Source organism: Miscanthus floridulus, chromosome 4, assembly GCF_019320115.1.
Source record: "Miscanthus floridulus cultivar M001 chromosome 4, ASM1932011v1, whole genome shotgun sequence".
In the NCBI taxonomy this organism is placed as follows: domain Eukaryota; kingdom Viridiplantae; phylum Streptophyta; class Magnoliopsida; order Poales; family Poaceae; genus Miscanthus; species Miscanthus floridulus.
Genome location: NC_089583.1, coordinates 123,548,777 through 123,568,925, shown reverse-complemented (window position 1 = coordinate 123,568,925; position 20,149 = coordinate 123,548,777). Strand labels below are relative to the sequence as shown.

The following is a 20,149-nucleotide window of genomic DNA, read 5'->3' as shown; positions in this document are numbered from 1 at the left end:
ATGGCTAATGCTACTTCAAATTATGCTATGTTGCATCAAAAAATGGTATTTTATCTTAATGATTTGCTCAACTGCTTGTACGTCCAGCAGTTGCAAACGTTTCAGTAAATAAGAGATAACTAGTATTTTATCTTAATCTTATAAGCTTGACATGAATTATATGCTTGCCAAGAAATGTTGAAAAGCAACACGACTCGATCACCAGGCAAAACGACCTTTGCTCCAGACTTCAAGGCAGTGCATTTTCATTGATCAGTTGAAACTCCTCACAAGTACTCAGTCCGTTCAGGATTTGTGATCATCTTCTGGCTGAGGTCAACTGTAGCTGGAAGCACAGTTTGGTGAACAAAACAATATGGATGTCTGCCTTGTAAAGCAACAAAGACTTCCATCAACTTAGTGCGTGAGCTTTTTGCAAAGTCCCATATAGTTCAGTTTGCTTGTCTTTGAAGGAATGGTCTGAGTTTTCTGGCCAATAGAACAATCGAAAGGGTAGATTAAATAGCCAAGCCAAATAGCAAAGGAAACCGATAAAAAAATATCACAATACAGTAATGCCTAAATTTGATAAGTCAGGATAATCAGAGAAATTTCTGGGTACTGGAATTAGTGCCCAGGTGAAACTACAAAGGAAAAAGGGCGCGTGTCAAGAGAAGATATAACAAGTAGGAGTATACAATATATAACTTACAATATGGAAGAGGGATTTGGTGCCTGTCAAAAGACTCAAAACTGGTGGACAAACTTCCCTTGCCTGCCACTGCCAGACCCCCACAGCTACTTGCAAATCTTGGTGTTGGAACAGCTTATGAACATTCAGTAGCAGTGAGGGTGTGAGACTATGAGCAGAAGTGGTAATATCATAATATGCTTAGCTGCACAGTTCTTGAGGCACTAGCATAACCTGAAACTTTTAGCTGCCGAACGATCTTTAAGCATAGTAACCATCAGTTGCAGATTAAAATAAGGTCATTTGATTGCTCCAAAAAAAGAATCTATATCATTCCGCTACAAGAGCATAGAAAGTCTGCACATTGCTCTTCCTAAGGTTCCAGGTACACCTAAACATGTAGCCAGTGATCTACACAAGAAAACAATATGCCTAAGAACACGCTGCTTAGTCTGAGCAAATACCAGATTACAGTGAATAGGATTACAAGAACAAACAGAACAAATTCACATTTCATGAGAACGGTGCAAAAATGGATGCTATGGAATATGGAAGGCATATTTCTTGATCAGTTCAAGAACAGCCTAACAATAGTGAAACACTCATATTATGACAATGCAACTGTGAATCCCTTGAGATGCTTTCGTGTGCTCAAATAAGAAAATACAGAAATAATATGAGTTTTCTACGATGTGCCTAATGACAACAAGCCAGTATGGAATCAGGCTCAGGCCAAAATAAAAAGAAACAAAAATATCAACAGACAAAACACAAGCACATCTGAGTAGGGACACACATGGATAAGTGGTTTCTATAGAATGAAATTACATCTCCATAATTCTTCAGAGCCACAGCAAAACGTTTAGTCGGCAGCTACTTCGGAGTTTAAAACAGAGCCATAAAGACATGATGGGAAGCTACAACATTGGCAGGATGCAGTTGTGCAAATACAGAGAGAAGGTCTGGTCTGAGAAACAAGATGCGTGGAAAGTGGAAACATTGTAGCCTTAAATCGCCAATTGAATGATGTGCAACACAGCTAATAGTACCTGTATAATAAATACATACCACTCTTTTGGATAATCCAAGCGTGCAATATTGGAGATTAATACAGCTACCTGCTGTGCAATCTACAATTACAGCATTTAGAAAATATAGTCTCATCAATACACATCATGTGTTTACCATCATATGACTCAAACTGGATGCATATTATCTAGTGCATACCTGGCTATTCTCCTCATGTGTGTTTAGAAAAAGATTTTTCCCAAAGGTGGTCCTCCTCATTACTAATTCCACTGCAGCAAAGAAATTTTAATCTGGTAAGTGAAATGCCAGACTGTTATCATTTAAGTGTCCCACTACAGCTGTGTTTATGTTTGTGAATAGCTAAAGCTATATAATAGATGAATTACTCTTCATTGTTTTGCCTCTGAACTCCCACATTCTGGATACTGTGACACATACAATGTAATTGTATATTCTTGGCTGTACCTCTGAGAGTGAACTGAAGTTCATCTGCAATTGTAAGCAAGAAAAGGTTGGCATTTAGATAGACCCAATATTTCCAAATTAAATCTAATGTATACACAATAATTCATGATGGGAAAAAATTGAGGCACTTTGAAGGCAAAATCATGACCACCCACCAGCCACTATTCCAATTTAAGATTTGTTCATAGAAATGTGTAATGTTGTTAATCCATCTGGAAGCACTTAGCACTAGTCAGATGTATTTGACGACAAATTTGAAAGATATAATTACCAGTTGCCATCTTTCTTGCGATCATTTATCTCTTTCCTTAGCCCTTATGCACTGGGTACACTTCCTTGCCAGGTCCCAACATTCCATCCAGCAGAAATTGCAGATTAAACATCTTTATGTGCTGACGAAAACCAACCTGACAGATTGATCTAACCGTATCCTCAAATATCATGTAACCACAGACAAAGCCTTGTCTTTCAATTTCTTGGAATGTAACAAGGATGTTCCCATTTCTATCACTGCGAGCAAGCCTGTTTAGAAGGGTAGTAAGAAGATCCTTTGACAGTCTATCCTTGAGAGACTCTTTAAAACAATTAGTAGCCTTATCAAATTTTCCTTGTCTGCATAATCCATCAACCATTATGGTATAGGTGACTTCATCTGGAGCAATATTTGCTACTTCTGTCATGTACGCAAACATGCTTTCCGCCTCACAGGCCTCTCCACTTAAGTAAAATGAATGGATGAGTGTATTGTATGTCACAACATTTGCAGGAAACCCTTGATTATAGACCAATTTCTTGGCTACAGAAAGCTTTTCAGCGATGCAAAGACTATGGATAAAAATGTTGAACGTGCGTGAGTTTGGTACGATACATTTCTTGATCATGTTTGCCAAGAGCTCCAGAACAGCTGGCCATCTGCCCATGTCACACAGTCTGCTCATCACAGTGTTGTAAGCGACAACAGCAGCACACCAATTTAACTCTGTGCTCCTCTCCAAGATGGGAATGGCTTGTGAAAACCTTGAGTTACAGCAAAGGCAATTTAGAATGATGCTCAAAGTAAAAGCTGTGGGATGCAACCCTTTACCTTGCAAGACTTCAAACTGCTTGAGTGCTTCCTTAGCCATGCCTTTCTTGCTAAGAGCATCCATGTATATATTATAGGTAACCGTACTGGGCTTGTGGCCCTTAGTTTCAATCTCTGCTAACACCTGCTTGACCTCATCGAATCTGGCATCGTCACACAGTGCCCTTATCAGAACATTATAAGTGACCGCATTGGGAGGACAACCAGCCTCCTCCATGAAGCCAATCAGGTTGGTAGCCTCCTCAATACGGCACTGACGACAATAGCCCTGCACGATGGGCGTATACGTGTGCACCATGGGGCAGCACCCTTCCTGCAGCATCCAATCGAGCACGCCCCAGGCCTCGTCAAGCTTCCCCGCCCGGCACAGCCCCGTGACGAGCGCGGAGAAGGTGCTGACGTCGGGCACCACCCCGTGCCGCTGCATGGCGTGGATCTCGTCGTAGGCGAGATGGAACTCGGCGGTCCGCCACGCGTACAGCTTGACGAGGATGTTGAAGGACGACGCGTTGGGCGCCACGCCCGCCGCGAGCATTCCGTCGAACACCCTGCGGGCCTCCACCGCGCGGCCGTCCTCCGCGAGCGCGTTGAGGAGCGTGTTGTAGCAGAGCACGCTGGGTGGGACGCCGGCGCTTGTGGCGGAGAGCATGAGGTCGGAGAAGAGGTGGACGACCTGGTCGACGTCCCCCGCGCGCGCCAGCTCCTTCATTGCCAAGTTGCAGTCGCGCTCCAGCTGCTGCAGCTGTGGAGGCGGATGGCGGTGCGGGGAGGCTGCTTCCGGCTCCGCCACGGGCGGGGGAGGGAGGGTATTGGCGTCGTCGGAGTCGTCGGAGGACGATGGGGAGGGGAAGGGAAGGACGACGAAGGCGGCGGCGGCGGAGGAGGAAGCCACGCGCCCGCGCAGGAGGAGCCGAGCGGTGGGGAGGAGGGCGGCTGCGCGCGCAATGGTCGCGACGAAGGGAGTTGCACCGGCCGCCGTGGCGGTGGGGCAGGAGGTGGCGGCGGCGCCGTGGTGGGAGCTGTGATTTGTTTGTGTTTCTCTGGGTAGTGAGATGACGATGGTGATTGATGAGAGAGGGGTTACTCTTTTGGTAATTAATGGTGATTGATGTTGGAGCCGTGCGATGTGTGTGGTGTGGTGTGGTGGAGATGAGATGAGCGCACCCGGCCTTCCCTTCCTACAGGCTACAGCTCACCAGCTTTTCTTTGCACACCCGTTTGGCAACTCTGGCCAGCTAATAAACAGTAAAAGGTTAGATAGATTTTGATGGACATCAGACAAAACTCATGCTTCATTTATATTCCAGGAGCTATGAGTTTAGAAAAGCCCTTAAGTGTGCTGTCATTGCCATGCCAATCTAGTTGGGTTTGGGTCAGTCAAATGTAAAAAATGACCAACAAATTATTCCTTGGATTTGCACACCTTTTGTATTTCCTGGCCTTTCATATTCTAAAGTACTCTCTCCATCTCGAACTAAGGTGACTAGGTTTGTAAGAAGCATTACCAATAGTTGTATCTGTAAATAAGTTTATTATGAAATACATTTAGCGATTTATCTTTATATATTTTGGTTAAAGTTGAAAATATTTGACTTTAGATGAGATGGGATGGAGGGAGTACTTGCAGTGAACACTTTATACACAAATGACACATAGTTGCAGTCGACATTTCTGGTTCACATGGCTACAATTCGATTGCAACAGTGCCGTGCCGCAGAGTTGGCCGCCGCCATCATGACCAAGAAGATCATGGCACAGGATCTGCACACAAAACGCGCACGACCGTCGAGGGCACTGTGAGGCGGACACATCTGGGGACCGACAAGCGACAACGCTCATATACTCCCAGACTAATCACTGTATACAGACGCACTAATTTCAGCAAGAAAAGATGTAGCATATAGCGTCGGATCAATCAGCAAGCCTGATAATGGAGCAGGCAGTTGTTCACAAGTAGAGTACATGTCTTCTCCAGACTCCCCATGAAACCAAACTAACCAACCACTCCCTAAATGTAAGAATGACCAAACCAAAATAGGCTAGTCACCAGGAAATCCAATGCAAACATCTCGACCATTAATTCTTAGGCACAACACAAGAGCATGAAAGCATGGAGCCTGCGGAACATAAACGTAAAACAAAATTGCATTCCAGGACAACCATAGGATTGTATTTCTCACAGGACAAGGTCCTTCTCAAACAACCACCTCGGGGTCACCAGTAAGTAGGATGGTTGCCTGGCCATGATTTCTGATTTTACCAGGAGGGAAAAAAAGTATGAATGAACAAACTGAACCCAGGACCTCGAGCCAGTCATCTTGGAAGGACAGCTATAAAAACTCTGGCCATCCACACGACCGACCAAATCCAATTCTCCTACAACACACCGAACAACAATCACCCAGCCCCAATCATATCTCGGCACCAACTAAACCTCACGGTCGGTGGTCCCAGACATCGGAAAATCACTGCCCTGAGACAAAATTCAGGAACAAATAACCAACCAATCCATAATACCCCTACACGCTCATACGCTAGGTAGCTTAGGCACTCTGCACTGCTGTGTCATCAAAAACTCATGCCGTGTTCAACAGTACGCTACATCGCCGCTCTGCTTCAAATGGCAGCACCTGAAAAGAAGCAAGGACCATGTTACATACATCGCAGCATGCAGCCTTTTGTTGAACTACTCAAGGCTTTGGTAGGTCGTACTGTGTTTCTATCACCCACCACACTATATGCTCATGGTGCCTCACGAAGCAATGCCTGCTCCACCTAATGGTTCAATATCAGTTTATCACCAAACAATCAAGTAGCAGCTATGCACATCTTATGCAGTATTCAGGGCCTGCTGCAGCTGAGCAAACGCAGATGGATGGATCCTGCCAATGGCAGCATTGAATACTTCATCCCCATGGAAAACTGCACATGCTTTTAAGTTCTCTCTTAACACGTTCTCTAGTGATGCTTGTTTGATTGGATCTGAATCCTTTACCTAGTCAACAAACAACTTTCAGAAACAGTGCCCTTACAAACCTGTATGTATTTGGAAATGAACAGACAGGTAAAGCATGCCATACCTGGCGCTTTCTCAGCTCTTTGCTTGAAGTATTGGAATAACCTGAACCATCGTTGCCTATCCATGAAGAGCTTGTGATATCGCCACTGCAAACAATTATATCAAGAGTTGCTGACAGAATAATCTAGGCCTCAAAGGTTTAACAACAAATAAAAGAGCCTTAATCGTATTAAAATGAAGGACGAAAGGATACCTAGTATCGTCCTCAGTCTTTACTTCACGGCTTCCTATAATGACAGTAGTGCAGACACTGCATTAAATCATATAACTCATTAGTACGTCCCAACCACCAACAAGGCAGACTTTCAGTTTCAGTTAAATGCCCAAGAAACATCTTACCTCAGTATGTCATCAAGTTTGTCAATGACCTGAGGTACCTGTAATGTCAAAATTATAGAAAGCGCCATTGCATATTCCTTCTGCTGTATAGCATTTGCATCATCTACCTGTCCAATGACATAGTGCTTGTGAAAATAGTACCACAAAAACCACTGAGCTCTTCCAGAATTTACAAGACTCGCATATCAACAGCTAAAACACGTCAAAAATACTAAAGTGGAGCTGATATCAAGTATTCAATCATTGTATGAATAGACACAAGCACGGTTTTGTATGAACAGAAAAGTTTCATTGACAACACAACCATAACCCCAGCATCATCAGGTCAGGATATATGTTGAAACAAGAACAGGTTAGATACATCCAATGCACAGCATAATTTAGGGCTCGTTTGTATCCGGAGAGGATTTTACAATCCGGCCAAAAAAACCAGAATCCTATCCAAACGAAAGGGCTTCTAGGGGATTCTGGTATGTGTTTGAGAAATCCAAGGCTATAGTCGAATATCCCTTCTATATGAGGGTGGGAAAAGACAATTTTGCCCTTGCTTCAACTTTATCCACAAAATCATCTCAAGGGAATTTTAGACATTTAGCTTGTACAATGCATCCACTATCCAGAGTATAATCTGGGAATCTAAACAGATTAGATTATTTCTATCCAAAATCACTATCTACTATCTGGATTCTTATAACCCCAGGAGCATCCAAACGGGGCCTTGTACACATATTGAAGTCAAATGGCGGGATCAAAAGAGCCCAGAACATTAGCCACTAGAACAATGTAGGTATCCCAATCTTTAAAACGACCTCATGAAAAAATAATCTTTAGAACAAGGTGCCCAATTTCCAAGAAACAAACAGTGCTGAAGGAAGTACCTTGTCGATCCACATATCAACTAAAGAAAGAAGCAGATTATTGTTCACAGAAATCCCAGCTTGTTGGATGCTTGCCAAAAGGGCAGGCTCTGATAATAGTTGTGCCGAAAAGTTTGTATTCATCACCAGAAGCCTAGCAAGAATCGCCCCAGAGGATGCCCGGACAGTTGTCCTAGACGGGTTTTGCCCATCATCTTGACTCAATGATATGAAGGTAAGTTTCTAGAAGTTGTCATGAACGCACAAGTTAGATCAATGGAAATGGAAAAACAATGTAATGAAAAATGGAGGGTCATTGGAGCACCCCAGACACATGACCAAGTTTATAAGTACCTGAAGAGCACTGGATATAAATGGTGGAGCTTCCAGAGGAAAGATCTGCACCAAGAAGCTCTGATTAGAAACTTAGATCTCAGCAAAAGAAGGAAGCTAACTGCAACAAGTTTTTTTTTTAAGGAGATATAGGTCTAGACAATTCAATTACAGGACCTTATGACCTGATGGGCAGATAAAAAGTCAATGAATAGAAATTCTTCACAGCACAAGGCTCCTTAACTACAGCACTGCATATTCAGGACCAACCGTTTCCTTGTAGTTCTAGCCTATGAAATTATGGTTACAGCAAATTTAGTACGGTAGAAAACTAGGTTCCCTCACATCAACTTGTCCCAACAAATTCACAGTAACCAACATCACCAGAACTCCAGAAGTTACTCGGGAAAGTAGAGTTGCTTCACTAGGACAAAGTATTGTAACCTGAATAAGAAGATCAACAATAGGAAGCGCAGTGAGAAGTCCTTTGTCATTGACATTTCCAACAATAGTATCAATGATGTTAGCTAGGCTTGCACCATGGCTTTTCAAAAATTCTGATCCACCAAAAATTATGTAATCCTCAATTATTTTCATTGTGACCTGCAAAATAATCTAATTTGAGAGTCAAAGCAAATAAATATCTCCAAATCTGGAGATATGGTATGTAATAAAATAAACTTATAAACTCAAATATAGCACAAATACAAATAAGAGCAATCTAAAACTGCATATCACTCAATTTGCAGCAACAGCTAGGAGAAGTTGCTTTTAGAAGTTCCACTTTCACCAGAACAATATATCGTATGATTATGAAGAACTTTGGTCTTGTGCCAAAATTCAATTGGTCCTTTCATGGATGTATATGAGGTAAAAAACAAACTAACTAAAAACTAAAAGCTAACAGCAATACATAGCTGGTAGAATAAGCAGCAGCTGGACCATTTGCCGCCTCCAGATGATAGTACGCCGAGATGAGATCAACAAAATAAGTAAATATAACAGCACCACAGTTAATGAGCAATATGTAAATAACCATAATGGTAAGGCTAAATTGGTGATAATTGATCTACTTGCCAGCAAGTTACCATTAACAAATAAAGGGCGTACCCAGTGCAGAGAGCTCCCGTTCTGTGCGGGGTCTGGGGAAGGGTGTCAGTGGCAAGCCTTACCCTCGCCTGTGCAATGCGAGGAGACCGCGACTCAAACCCGGGACCTTCCGGTCACAGGCGGTAAGACTCTACCGCTTGCACCAGGCCCGCCCTTCAAGTTACCATTAACAAATGAGAAAAAAAAAATCAATTCACCATTTCACATCTTTCTGAACCGTGAAGTAGACTAACAAATATCCTACTCCGTCGTGAAATACAAGGTATCCTATGAATTCTAGGACTATGATATATTATGGGGTAAAGAAAATGACGCACATAACCCTCACTTAAGATATTGTGATTACCATATTGGATACCTTATACTTTAGGACAGAAGGAGCAACAAATATTTAGAGGGGAGGGGGACAGAAAGCCCACATACACACTAAAAGAACCCAATCACACTGAATAGAACTACTTGCACACACTGCCTTATTCTGAACCAAGAGAGGTTTCCTTTCTTTTTTTAGGGGTGTAAGTTCTAACCTCCAGATGGTCAAAGCTTCTATTCATGATGCCCACGAGGTAAGGGAATAAATCCAGAAGTTGAGGTACAATGGAAGGGGCATTTGAAAGGGTTGCTTCCCACAACTGCAGTATGAATTCTGAATATTAGAGATTTTGTGCATGCACGTGTGCTTGTGTTCATGCCAACATGGTTAAGAATCACTTACCAGAACACTGTCCTCAAGAAGATTAAGAGCATCAGGGCTGTCGACATTGATACCACTTTGCAGTATAGGAATAAGCATGTGGTAAGAAAGAGGTGACTGGAATCCAAGCGAAGAAACAAAAGTTCTAAGTGCTGTTAGTAATTGTATCTGTAGCAAGCTTTCACCCGCAGATTCATTCCATATCTGGAAAAGGAAAACAAAATTAGGCAACTAAATAATTTGAACCACAAAGGAAAATCAGCACCGCTGAATATTGAACTGATAAAGTCCCGCAAGGCCTCAACAAAGTTCTTTTCGCCCTAACCAAAGCTTTTTTTTCCTCGAACAATGCAGGAAAGCTGCGTGTCATTTCATTTAAGAAGAAAAAATAGTACAAGGAGATATCAAGAGGCCTCTCCAAGACCCAACCCCTTACATTACGTTAGCACCTATTATAAAACTTAAACAAAATACAACCTCGACTAGAAAAATATCTCCTCAGGAGAGATGGCCCGGGGAGAACAACCTAGAGAGGAGTTAGCTGAGAGCCGACGCTCCAGCAGAGCACCAAAGGGTACATTCCTCTCCCACTTTGTGCAGAACAGCCTGGACACAGGGTAGCTCCTTCAAAAACAAAAGAGTTCCTATGTTTCCAAATTCCTAGGCTACTAGAATGATCAACGTATTGAGCCCTTTTCTCAAAACTTTAGGTAGCCCTTGATAGCATTGAACCAGCCCCCGCTAAAGTTTGATATTGTGATTCTATTTCTTGTGAAAAAAGGGGGCAAACACGAACTTGCTCCCTTGCAGTACTTGATAACAGATACTATCAAGGGCAAATCTATATAACATGACGCGGTAATATTCATGTGTTTTCTCTGATAGTCAGCAATAGATGTTGAAACTGTGACACAAAACCTGAATAAAGCATATTGCCAGAGAAAGTTGGCATTTTATCTCCCTTTGACCCTTCTAGTGTAACATTTAGCAAATGATGGTATGTCAGAAGCACTATGCGAACTCAGCTTTCCCCAAAGGACATTCTAAATGAATAGAGAGCAGCAAACAGAAAGTTTATCAGACAGAAATCTATGAGCCATACCATCTGAAAAAATTGTGATAGCTGACTTGCAAATGGAATAACCTTGTCTCCCGCATGTTCAAGAAGAACTGAAATGAAGTTCAACACTTGCACCTACAAAGAAATAGGTAAAAATTAGGAGAGAGAACAAACCTGAAAATTCATAAAGTTAGATGTACAAGATTTGGTGTGTAACACAAGCTACCAACTAGATTCTGCCTAATGTAACCATTCATTGCTTCCTGACTAACTTTTACTCGGCATGGTATTGACTAATAGCACAACATGAAGTTCCAATGCATACAGGGAAATCAGGTTAAAAAGAAGTTGAAGGAGAACAGGAATTGTGCTTTTGAGATACAAACCTTTGAATCAAATTCTTGGACGTCTTCTATCAACTTGAAACTCATTGTCCAACATGTAGGAAGACACTCAAACAAATCTACTTCAGAAAAGCAAGATTCTTGGAAAAGATAACACAGAGAAGAGCATGCTGCTAGCTGAAAGTTGAACATAATGAACAAACAATTAAAACAAGTAGGTACAACTATACACTCATAATGCCAAGGAATTGCAGAGGTAGAACATACCCTAACGGCTATGTCATTATCCTGCAGCAATCCAACCAAAGCGCGGTAGACCAATTTCCGAGTGTCGCCCTTGATCTACAGAGCAACAAATGTTGGAGCCCAAATATAAAGTAAACCACTAAGCCTAGACGCTGTGCAGAAAGTAAACTATATCATATATGGTTTTCTGAAATCATATCATATTCATATTAGAGAAAACGTACCTCAGAAATCCATTGCCCAAGTAGCAATGCAATTTTTCTACGAATGATACGCATATTGGGGTGATGATTTGAAATTTCTATAGATAGAGATCCATGGAACCTGTAGAAAATAGAGAAAAACGAATAGGAATGCAATCATTTAGAACACACTATGACCATCAACTTCCCAATAATGCTTTGTCAGTATGCTCAACACAAGATGCTTAAACACAAACATGTAAGAGCGTCTGCAAATGGCTCTACAAAGACTGATATCATTTTCATTAAGAACTCATAAAGGTACAAACTTAGTAACCTACCATTCATTAAAACTGAGGTAGTTCGAAAGTTCATAATAAACATGCCCGGCGGCTGTATAGGCAGCATCCTTTAAAAGCATTCCAGCAGTAACATCTGTTTCTTGTGGTGGAGAAACAGCCATAGCTTCACGAAGAACAGAAACAACAACTGGAGCTAGAAGCTGAAGTGACACATGATCATGTGAGCATTAAAGCATTCAATTGACTCACGGCCACAATGAAAAATTAAATGTGCACACCTCTCGGTACTTCTCGAAGATAACAATGAAGAGGGCTTCAGCACATGGCCGTTTTTTCTCGGTCCACTGAACCAAATTCTGCTCATGGTGGAAGGACTCAGGATTCTCTGACCACTCTTCCAAATCCTTTGCTGTGTAAATGAAGTATCTGCAAAAGAATTGCAAACTTCTAAGGTACCTGAAGGCCAGAAAAATCCTAAATAAAAATATAAAATGAGCTACGAATGAAAAAAACACCCTGTGTGTAGAATTGTAGATGTAATATGAATACCAGAAAAATTACAAGATATTCAATGGCGCCTGTTCTATTGGTAATAGACACAGATGGATTCATTAAGCATGCATTGGTGCAGCAATCTAGGTTGCTGGCCAAATGATGTGCTCACCAGTTTGTTCAGTATTAATGCATACTTTACTCGGTTAACAAGAGACAAGTTGTATTTTTCTCTTAAACTTGACAAGGTTCATTATATGATTGCCAAGGAATCAAAATACTACCTCCTTACTAAAATGTTGCAAAGGAGCACAACTCGATCACCAGACAAAACGGCCTTCAGCATGTCACTAGCCACTGCTGCAAAGTTTTTCTTCCTTTGCTCCAGACTTAAAGGCTGTGCATTTTCATTGATAACACGTCCTGTGGGACTTGGTCTGTATTCTTTGCACTCCAGTACTGATTTAACCAAAACCATGCTTTGTATAAGAAACTCCTCAAAAGTTGTGCCAGTCTGTTCAGGATTTGTAATCATATTCAAACAGAAGTCAACTGTAGCAGGAAGCACAGTTTGGTGAACAAAAGAATATGGATGTCTGCCTTGTAGAGTAACGAGGACTTTCATCAACTTAGTGCATGCTCTTTTTGCAAAGTCCCATAGTTTAGCTTGCTTGTCTTTGAAGGAGTCGTCTGTGGAGTAAAGAACAACAACAGACAATTTACTTGTGATCAGAGAGAAGTGGTTAACGGGGCATATTTACACATGACTACAATATCACTCTTTGAGTTTTCTAATCAATAGCATTTTCAAAGTAATATATTTAATAATGAAGCAAAAAAAATATCACAAAACAGTACTGCACTAATGCCTAAATTTGATGAAGTCAAAGCAAAATCAGAGCAATTTCAGGGTGTTAGAATTAATGCCCAAGTGAAACTACATAGGTAAAAGAGGGCATTCGAGGCAATGTACAAGTAAAATATTAACTTACAATATGGAAGAAGGGATCTAATGGCAGTCAAAACTGTTGGACAAACTTCCCTGACCTGCCAGACCTCCTACAAAGGTAAACAGCTAGTTGCAGATCTTGCTTCTGGAACAGCTTATGAACATTCAGTAGCAGCAAGACTATGAGCAAAGGAGATAATATGATTACCTGTGCAGTTCTTGAGTCACTAGCATAACCTGAAAAAATTAGTTGCCGGACAATCTTTAAGCAGAGCAACCACCGGTCGCAAATCAAAGCAAGGTCATTGGATTGCTCCAAAATGGAATCTATGTCATTCCTCTGTGAGAGCATGGAAAGATTCTGTAATATAGCCTGCACATCACTCTTCCAAAGGTTCCAGGTATACTCAAACAAGTGGCCAGTGATCTACATAAGAAAACAAGATGTGTAAGAATGTGCTGCTTAGTTTGTGAACATTTTTTTACTTTTTAAGTAAATATCTCATTACAATGAATATTATCATAAAAAAACTTCCAACACATATTCACAATCTCATGGAACGGTGACACAATTGCAGATGCTATGGAATACGGAAGGGATGTTTCTCGATCAATTCAATAACTTGACAATAGTGAAAAGCTCACATTATGACAATCCACCTGTGAACCCCTTGAGATGCCTTGATGTGATCAAATAAGAAAAACCAGAAATAATATGAGTTTGCTATGTTGTGTCTCATGCATTATGGGGCACTGGCAACAAGCTATTATGAAGTCAGTGTCAGAACAATATTATAAAATGAAACAAAAATATCAATGGACAAAACACAAACACAACTGAGTAGGGACACACATGGATAAGTGGCTTCTATAAAATGAAAAATGAAATTACCTCTGCATAATTCTTCTGATCCACAGCAAGCCGTTTAGTTGACAGCTCCTTTAGAGTTCGAAACAGGACCATAAACACACGATGTGAAGCAAGAACATCAGCGGACTGCAGCTGTTGTGCCAATACAGAGAGAAGGTCTGGCCTGAATGACAAGATGTGAGGAACCATTGTAGCCTTGAATCGCAAATCGAACTATGTGCAAGATAGCTGATGGTAGTTGTTTCGCAAATACATACCACTCCTTTGGGTAATCCAAGCGTGCAATCTTGGAGATTAATACAGCTAGCTGCAGTGCAATCTACATTACAGCATTAAGAAAATACAGCCTCGTCAATACGCATTATATGTGTCTACCATCTATGACTCAAACTGGATGCATTTTATAGTGCACACCTGGCTATTTTCCTCACGCATGTTTAGCAAAAGATTTTTCCGAAGGTGGTCCTTCTCCTCATTGCTAATTCCACTGCACCAAAGAAATTTTAATCTGGTAAGTGAGATGTCAGAAACTATTAACATGTAGTTGAAGAAGTGTGCCATTTATGCTATGCAACATCAAATTATCAAGCAGAAATTTCGGTTAAAAGTGCAGCTTTTGGATTACCAACAAATCTAAAGAACTATTTACTACACAAAGAGGTGACAGGGCTCCTCTTGAGACCAGCTAGTAGTACTCCATGATTTAGTAAGCTCGAATTGGCAATGACTCTAACCGAAGTGGCAATGGGATTAAACATATAAGTGATATACAATATCAAAAATGCTGCCACCCAAAAGAATTGCAAGGCTTCAATATTACTACGATTTTCAGAAGGGGGGTGAGGCGGAAATCAATCAATCACTTAGAATTAAGGAAGAGGTATCGGGACTCACTACGAATCGCGGCGATGCCGCCAGTAGCGGTTGATACTGTTCTTAAAATACACCGTGGCGAGCAGGCGAACATCCTCCCGACAAGCCAATCCCCTCGCCGAGATGATCTCCTGCGAAGCAGGAAACCAGAGAAATAGGTCGGTAGGAGTTGAAGCAGCAGCCCCGTAGATCGGACACCCGGTGGCGAGAAGCCAAGCCCTAGAAGAAACCAGGATGCGATGTGAGAGTGCAGGGAGAGGCGGAATGGCTTACCAGGAGGCAGGAGCAGAAGCCCGGGCGGGTCTCGCACTGCGCGAGAGCTGCCTCCGCCGGGCGCCGCGCCGCCTCGTCGGCGCTGAGCGAATTGACGAGGACGGTGTACATGGTGGGCACATCGCTGGCGGAGAGCGCCATCTCGCACCACCCAAAACGGCAGGGCGGGAAAGGGGCAGTGGATGGGACGGCGACAAGAGGAGGTGGTGGTGGTGTCGGCGGCGGCGGCGGCAGTACGGGATGATCGGAGAAGATGTCCGGGACTGGACTTCCGGAGGGTGTTGCTTCGCATCGTAGAAGAAAAAGGAAATTGCAAGTCGGCCGCAAACAGATGGCCAAAGGGACTCATTTTTTCCCTTTTTATTTAAAAAATAAAATAAATAATACTCTTTCAGTTTAGTTTTATCGTGTACAAGTCAAAATAATTTATGTTTGGTCATAGAGAAATTGTGAACATTTATAAACACCAGATAGATATATATATTTATAAATAAAAGTATTTTGACGAATGTAATGATACCCTTTTGTATTATAAATATGGTACTTTATTATAAACATACTTTATTTATAATAAAAGATAGTTTGACTCGAAACAAATGACATGTTTTTTTGTTGCGAAGGAATAAATGAGAAATATTGCAATAGAACACATTCAAATTTCATTACCTCGGTGGCTTCTATTCTTATCTAAGTACCGAATATGTAGAGTAAATATATGAGTGGTTCGTAAAATTATTATGGTATACCACCTAGATTAATGAACTCTCGGAATATGTTTTAAGTAATGAACCGAGTGATGATACTGTCCATGGCAACAATAAGAGGTTGTGAGGTTCTCGTCTTCCTATGCAAAGCGGGCAGAGATCTGCTTTGACGTCTGAATCAAACGTGACGTTGGCGCCACGCATGTTTGTCTCGCGATTCTGCTCATCCGATAATTTGTGAATTTCATATAATAATCTATTGAATCTATATGTGTGAGTTTTTAACTCCTTTAAGATCAATATGAACAAAAACCTTTATAGAATAATAATAAAATAAAAGATCCTCTTTAACCCCAGCTGGCCAACGGGCCTAAATCGGTCAGCCTCCACCACTCGGCCTGCTAGACCCTCTTTTCTTAACTTTCTCCGGTATTTCGTCTTTTGGCTTCAGTTTTGACTTGGTTCCTTGAAATCCGGGTACTAGAAAATGAGAATCAGACCGCTCTGAAAAAAATCTAGAATTAAGCATTTCGGCTTTCAATTATTTCAGTTCCATTTCGGTCCTAACTGAACTTTTTCATCAGAGGCTAATGCTCTGTTCGCTTGGCTAATAAGCCATGGCTGAAAATATTGTTGGGTGATTTGTTCGTTAGCTGAAAAAGCACGGCTTATAAGTCAAGCGAACAAGACGTAACACAACAAAAAAAAAACAAGCTCTAAAGCATATTTGGGAAACATTTTCTCTACTTAATAATAATTGACAAGGGAAACTACATCAATATAGTAATACAAATACATAGCGGTTCAAATATGACATGTTGCACATAAACAAAACATAGTGTTATAGATTCAAATAAATGAGTAGGTAGCCTTGGTAGAACCTTAGTCCTAGGTTCTGTCTTTCCGTGAGAGGGATCATGTGCTGACTTTCTCAATCACAGTTTCGAGAATTTGTCAGCCCAGTCTTCGAAGAAGCTCATAGGAGTAGGGTTTGCGTGAGTACCTTCATAGCGGTGACTGTGGGTGTGTTGTGAACATCTGCGTTATACTGTGTAATTCTAAAAAAACATAGGATTGGTCGTTGATCTTTCCATTGAGATGGGAAATAAAGGAGGACTGTATTGGACTTTTCCTAAAGGGGAATAGAGAGATGTGTGGAAGCAAACTGCTCAGTAGATTAGGTTATTTGTGTTAGAACATCCTTCTATTTTTAAGTTCTCAATTTAATATGGGTGCTTATATTTTTATATTTTATTTTAGGATTGATGATATTATTCTTTTATGTTATGCGATATGTCAATCAACATGCGCCTGTTTTATCAATTTAGCTCAGATCTTCGAAAGTGCTCACAAAGATAGGGTGTGCACATCTATAATCAGTTCATGTGTTAACTTCTTGATTTACGTGTTAACTTCCCTTTTCATGTCAAAACAACAGGTATATACTACAAGTTTCAGTTTGACACTTTGACTTGTTTAATACATGATGAAAAGAATTGGCGAATGGATTTTTTTTCCGTAATTGTTGGTTGCAGTTGTGGCCTACTTTGAGCACTTAGAAAAAATATCCAAATAGTCACAGACCCATCAAGGCCTATAAAGGATCGAAGATGAGCGATCAATCTACGACTTTGCTTTTTTTTTTTGGAAAGTATAGATGAAAAAGCTTTTTATATTGTGCTCCAAACGTTGATTACTGAAATCCAACCTTGAGAAAACAGTCTTAGGCTATGTTTGTTTCAACTTCTTAGAAGTTTTTCTGCTGCCAAAGTGCAAGTATCAACTGAATGGGTGTGGACCTGAATCGCTTTTCTAGAACGTAGTATATTTTTCGCACCATCCTAGACTCTACATTTGTTTTTCTGCTTTTCAGAATGAGCTGTTTCACATAGTATATTTTTCACAGCACCTTGACGCTACTTTCGTTTTTCTGCTTTTTCAAATGAGTGAAAATAGATAGCATACCTGTTTCAAGGGAGATAGAGATATATAGTCCATATATTTCATAGTTGTTTTAACCAAATAGTTTATGATTTTTGTGCAGCACATATCACATAATAGTTTTTTATAGCTTACGGTTGAACCAAATAAACCCTTATATAGTGTTAGAATTTTCAACATTTTCTTGGAACGACTTGAGCTAACATTTCAATATGTTTTATAAACTTTAACAAGGTAGTATTATGTGTGTAAGATAAATAGAAAATTCTCTAATGATCAATGTGGATGTTTTATGCGTGCGTGCATGCATTGCATAGTCAAACGAGTAAGCCTGGAGGGAAAACCCAGGTGTGGTCGTTGTAGTGCAAACACGATCGCCTGGGGCTAAGGGCATATACAACCCGAAGACAGGAACCTGTCTCTAAGTACCTCGAATCTATTATACAGATAAGTATAAAAACTGGTCATATAACTCACAGACGGAGTTATGTCTCTAAGTTATTTAATGCTCTATATGTAGTTAAGATCAACTATAAATAAATATTTGTGTATACCATTGTGTGGTTATTTGATAGAGAATGTATCAAGGATAAATAAGAGCAATATAAATGACGCACCCAGTGCAGAGAGCTCCCGCTCTGTGTGGGGTCTGGAAGAAGGGTGTCAGTGGCAAGCCTTACCATCACCTGTGTAATACGAGAAGACTACGACTCGAACCTGGGACCTTCCGGTCACAGGACGGTAAGACTCTACCGCTTACAGAGCAACATAATTACAATATTTTTTTTACAAAACCATCGATATAATGATTATATTATATATTAGAAAAAAAATATTGCACATATATATTAGGAATAGACCCCCAATTTTCACTTGCCCCAGACCACCATAATGCCTAGGGCCGACCCTGCTTCTATGAAGCACATTTCATCAGACATCAAGTTCTGTGATCAAGGAACAATTCTACTAATCCCAAACAGACTAACAAGCTTCAATTTACAAGATCAAGTGATTAATCAAGAACGTGCATGCCATAGCTGGGCAGGATTGCGCTCGTCAACCAATAGTCATCGTACGTTTACCAAATCCCACGGAGGTTGCGCTCTCCGGCAGCGGCGGTGGCGCACGACACCACCTACCGAACGACCGCGATGGCCAGAACAGCTGCTTCCTCCGGCGGCTTGCAACGAGATGCCCGCTGCCGCGATGGCCTCTCCGGCTGGCCTGGAACGAACGGATCTCTTGAGCGATATTTCCCTGAACCGCGCGCACTGGATCCTCGCCCTCAGGGTTGGAGATGGTAGCGCCCGTACAATGCTGCTGGAGAAGTCACCTCGGCCTCGGGCAACGGAACTTCCCCGTCAGTCTCACGAGACGACGCCGACCCCGTCTCCTCGTATCGGTGGGGTGCTTTTTGCAAAATATACATCGTAGAGACTGGGCTTCTGAAGACCCGTTGTACATGCCCTAATGGTCCCGGATTTCATGTCGAACGCTTCCCCTGTATCCACGAAGTAGATGGAATCCTCGTCCACCTGCTGTGCCTGCTTGCTGATGCCGCCACCGTATCCTGATCCTGACGACGACGTAGAGACGCACTTGCTGAAGCGTTGGCTAAGGAAAAGTGCTTGGCCGTCCGTCGTCGCCGGCGAGGCCTAGCCCAATCCCATTGCCATTGGGCATCAGCAGCCATGCACCTGCCTCCGTATCCGCTTCAAACACCTCCACCTTGTGCGTGCACGTGGGGAGGCAATGCGGGGATTGCAGCTCCCGCCTCACCATGATCAATTGATCAGCTTCTTCTTCTTCCCACACGACTCGACGAGGTACCAGATGACGATGATGTGACTGTCCTCCTCCTCCCTACTGTCTTTTTCGTCGAACCAAACATCGACGTTGCTAGGAACTTGGAGTTTTCTCTCAGGATAATCGTAGATATCCTCCTCCTCCTCCTCCCATCGTCGTCTACCACCTGATCATCATCCTCCTCCTCATCCAAATCATGATCGTCGCCCACCTCCTGATCATCATCCTCGGCCTCAGTCGTCGGAACTGTCGTCGTCACTCCATGTCCTTGGTATGCAGCACTCGTAACCAAAGTGTTTTTTATTTTTATTTTTAACACCGGTTGTAAACTAGTTTTAAATCTAACACTATTTAATTTTTTTCAAAACTATCACTTTTGGCCACGCCTATTTCCCTGGCGCGGCGAAATGCCTGTACCGTGCCATAAATGGTGGCGCGGCGAGAGG

At 41.8% G+C, this 20,149-nt stretch overlaps 2 protein-coding genes across 4 annotated transcripts; both read right to left on the bottom strand.

The window, feature by feature from the left end:
- Positions 1 to 214: 214 nt before the first annotated feature.
- Positions 215 to 5,493, bottom strand: LOC136549264 (pentatricopeptide repeat-containing protein At1g62914, mitochondrial-like). Its single transcript, XM_066540500.1, has 9 exons — positions 5,467 to 5,493; positions 5,296 to 5,365; positions 5,114 to 5,172; positions 4,672 to 4,765; positions 2,436 to 4,439; positions 2,086 to 2,188; positions 1,898 to 1,968; positions 692 to 1,800; positions 215 to 468 (listed from the first exon to the last, which is right to left on the bottom strand). Exons 1-5 carry the CDS (start codon positions 5,491 to 5,493, stop codon positions 2,473 to 2,475), a joined length of 2,217 nt encoding a protein of 738 aa, XP_066396597.1. The 3' UTR covers positions 215 to 468; positions 692 to 1,800; positions 1,898 to 1,968; positions 2,086 to 2,188; positions 2,436 to 2,472.
- Positions 5,392 to 15,729, bottom strand: LOC136550629 (uncharacterized). 3 transcript variants are annotated; one of them, XM_066542265.1, is made up of 24 exons: positions 15,253 to 15,729; positions 15,001 to 15,110; positions 14,521 to 14,593; positions 14,364 to 14,425; positions 14,128 to 14,269; positions 13,444 to 13,662; positions 13,279 to 13,345; positions 12,571 to 12,976; positions 12,073 to 12,220; positions 11,834 to 11,994; positions 11,535 to 11,634; positions 11,332 to 11,406; positions 11,107 to 11,241; positions 10,763 to 10,855; positions 9,682 to 9,864; positions 9,494 to 9,598; positions 8,301 to 8,459; positions 7,878 to 7,922; positions 7,545 to 7,766; positions 6,667 to 6,773; positions 6,521 to 6,577; positions 6,329 to 6,413; positions 5,961 to 6,243; positions 5,392 to 5,878 (listed from the first exon to the last, which is right to left on the bottom strand). In XM_066542265.1, the coding sequence occupies exons 1-23, from the start codon at positions 15,391 to 15,393 to the stop codon at positions 6,079 to 6,081; spliced, it is 3,060 nt and encodes a 1,019-aa protein (XP_066398362.1). In that variant the 5' UTR covers positions 15,394 to 15,729; the 3' UTR covers positions 5,392 to 5,878; positions 5,961 to 6,078. The 3 variants fall into 3 exon arrangements, with proteins under 3 accessions (XP_066398362.1, XP_066398361.1, XP_066398364.1); XM_066542264.1 differs by having other exon boundaries at positions 5,979 to 6,243; XM_066542267.1 differs by lacking the exons at positions 14,128 to 14,269; positions 14,364 to 14,425; positions 14,521 to 14,593; positions 15,001 to 15,110; positions 15,253 to 15,729 and adding an exon at positions 13,881 to 13,993 and having other exon boundaries at positions 5,979 to 6,243.
- Between the last annotated feature and the right edge of the window lie 4,420 nt (positions 15,730 to 20,149).

Coding starts and splice junctions, on each gene's coding strand:
- LOC136549264 (XM_066540500.1), bottom strand. CDS start 5,493: ATGGCCAGGCAACCATCCTACTTACTG. Junction 5,366..5,466: donor GGCAACCATCCTACTTACTG/GTGACCCCGAGG, acceptor TATGTTCCGCAG/GCTCCATGCTTTCATGCTCT. Junction 4,766..5,113: donor TTGCTGAAATTAGTGCGTCT/GTATACAGTGAT, acceptor ACTTATTTACAG/ATACAACTATTGGTAATGCT.
- LOC136550629 (XM_066542265.1), bottom strand. CDS start 15,393: ATGGCGCTCTCCGCCAGCGATGTGCCCACCATGTACACCGTCCTCGTC. Junction 13,663..14,127: donor ATCAGAAGAATTATGCAGAG/GTAATTTCATTT, acceptor TTTCTTATGTAG/ATCACTGGCCACTTGTTTGA. Junction 10,856..11,106: donor TCCAAGAATTTGATTCAAAG/GTTTGTATCTCA, acceptor ATTTCTTTGTAG/GTGCAAGTGTTGAACTTCAT.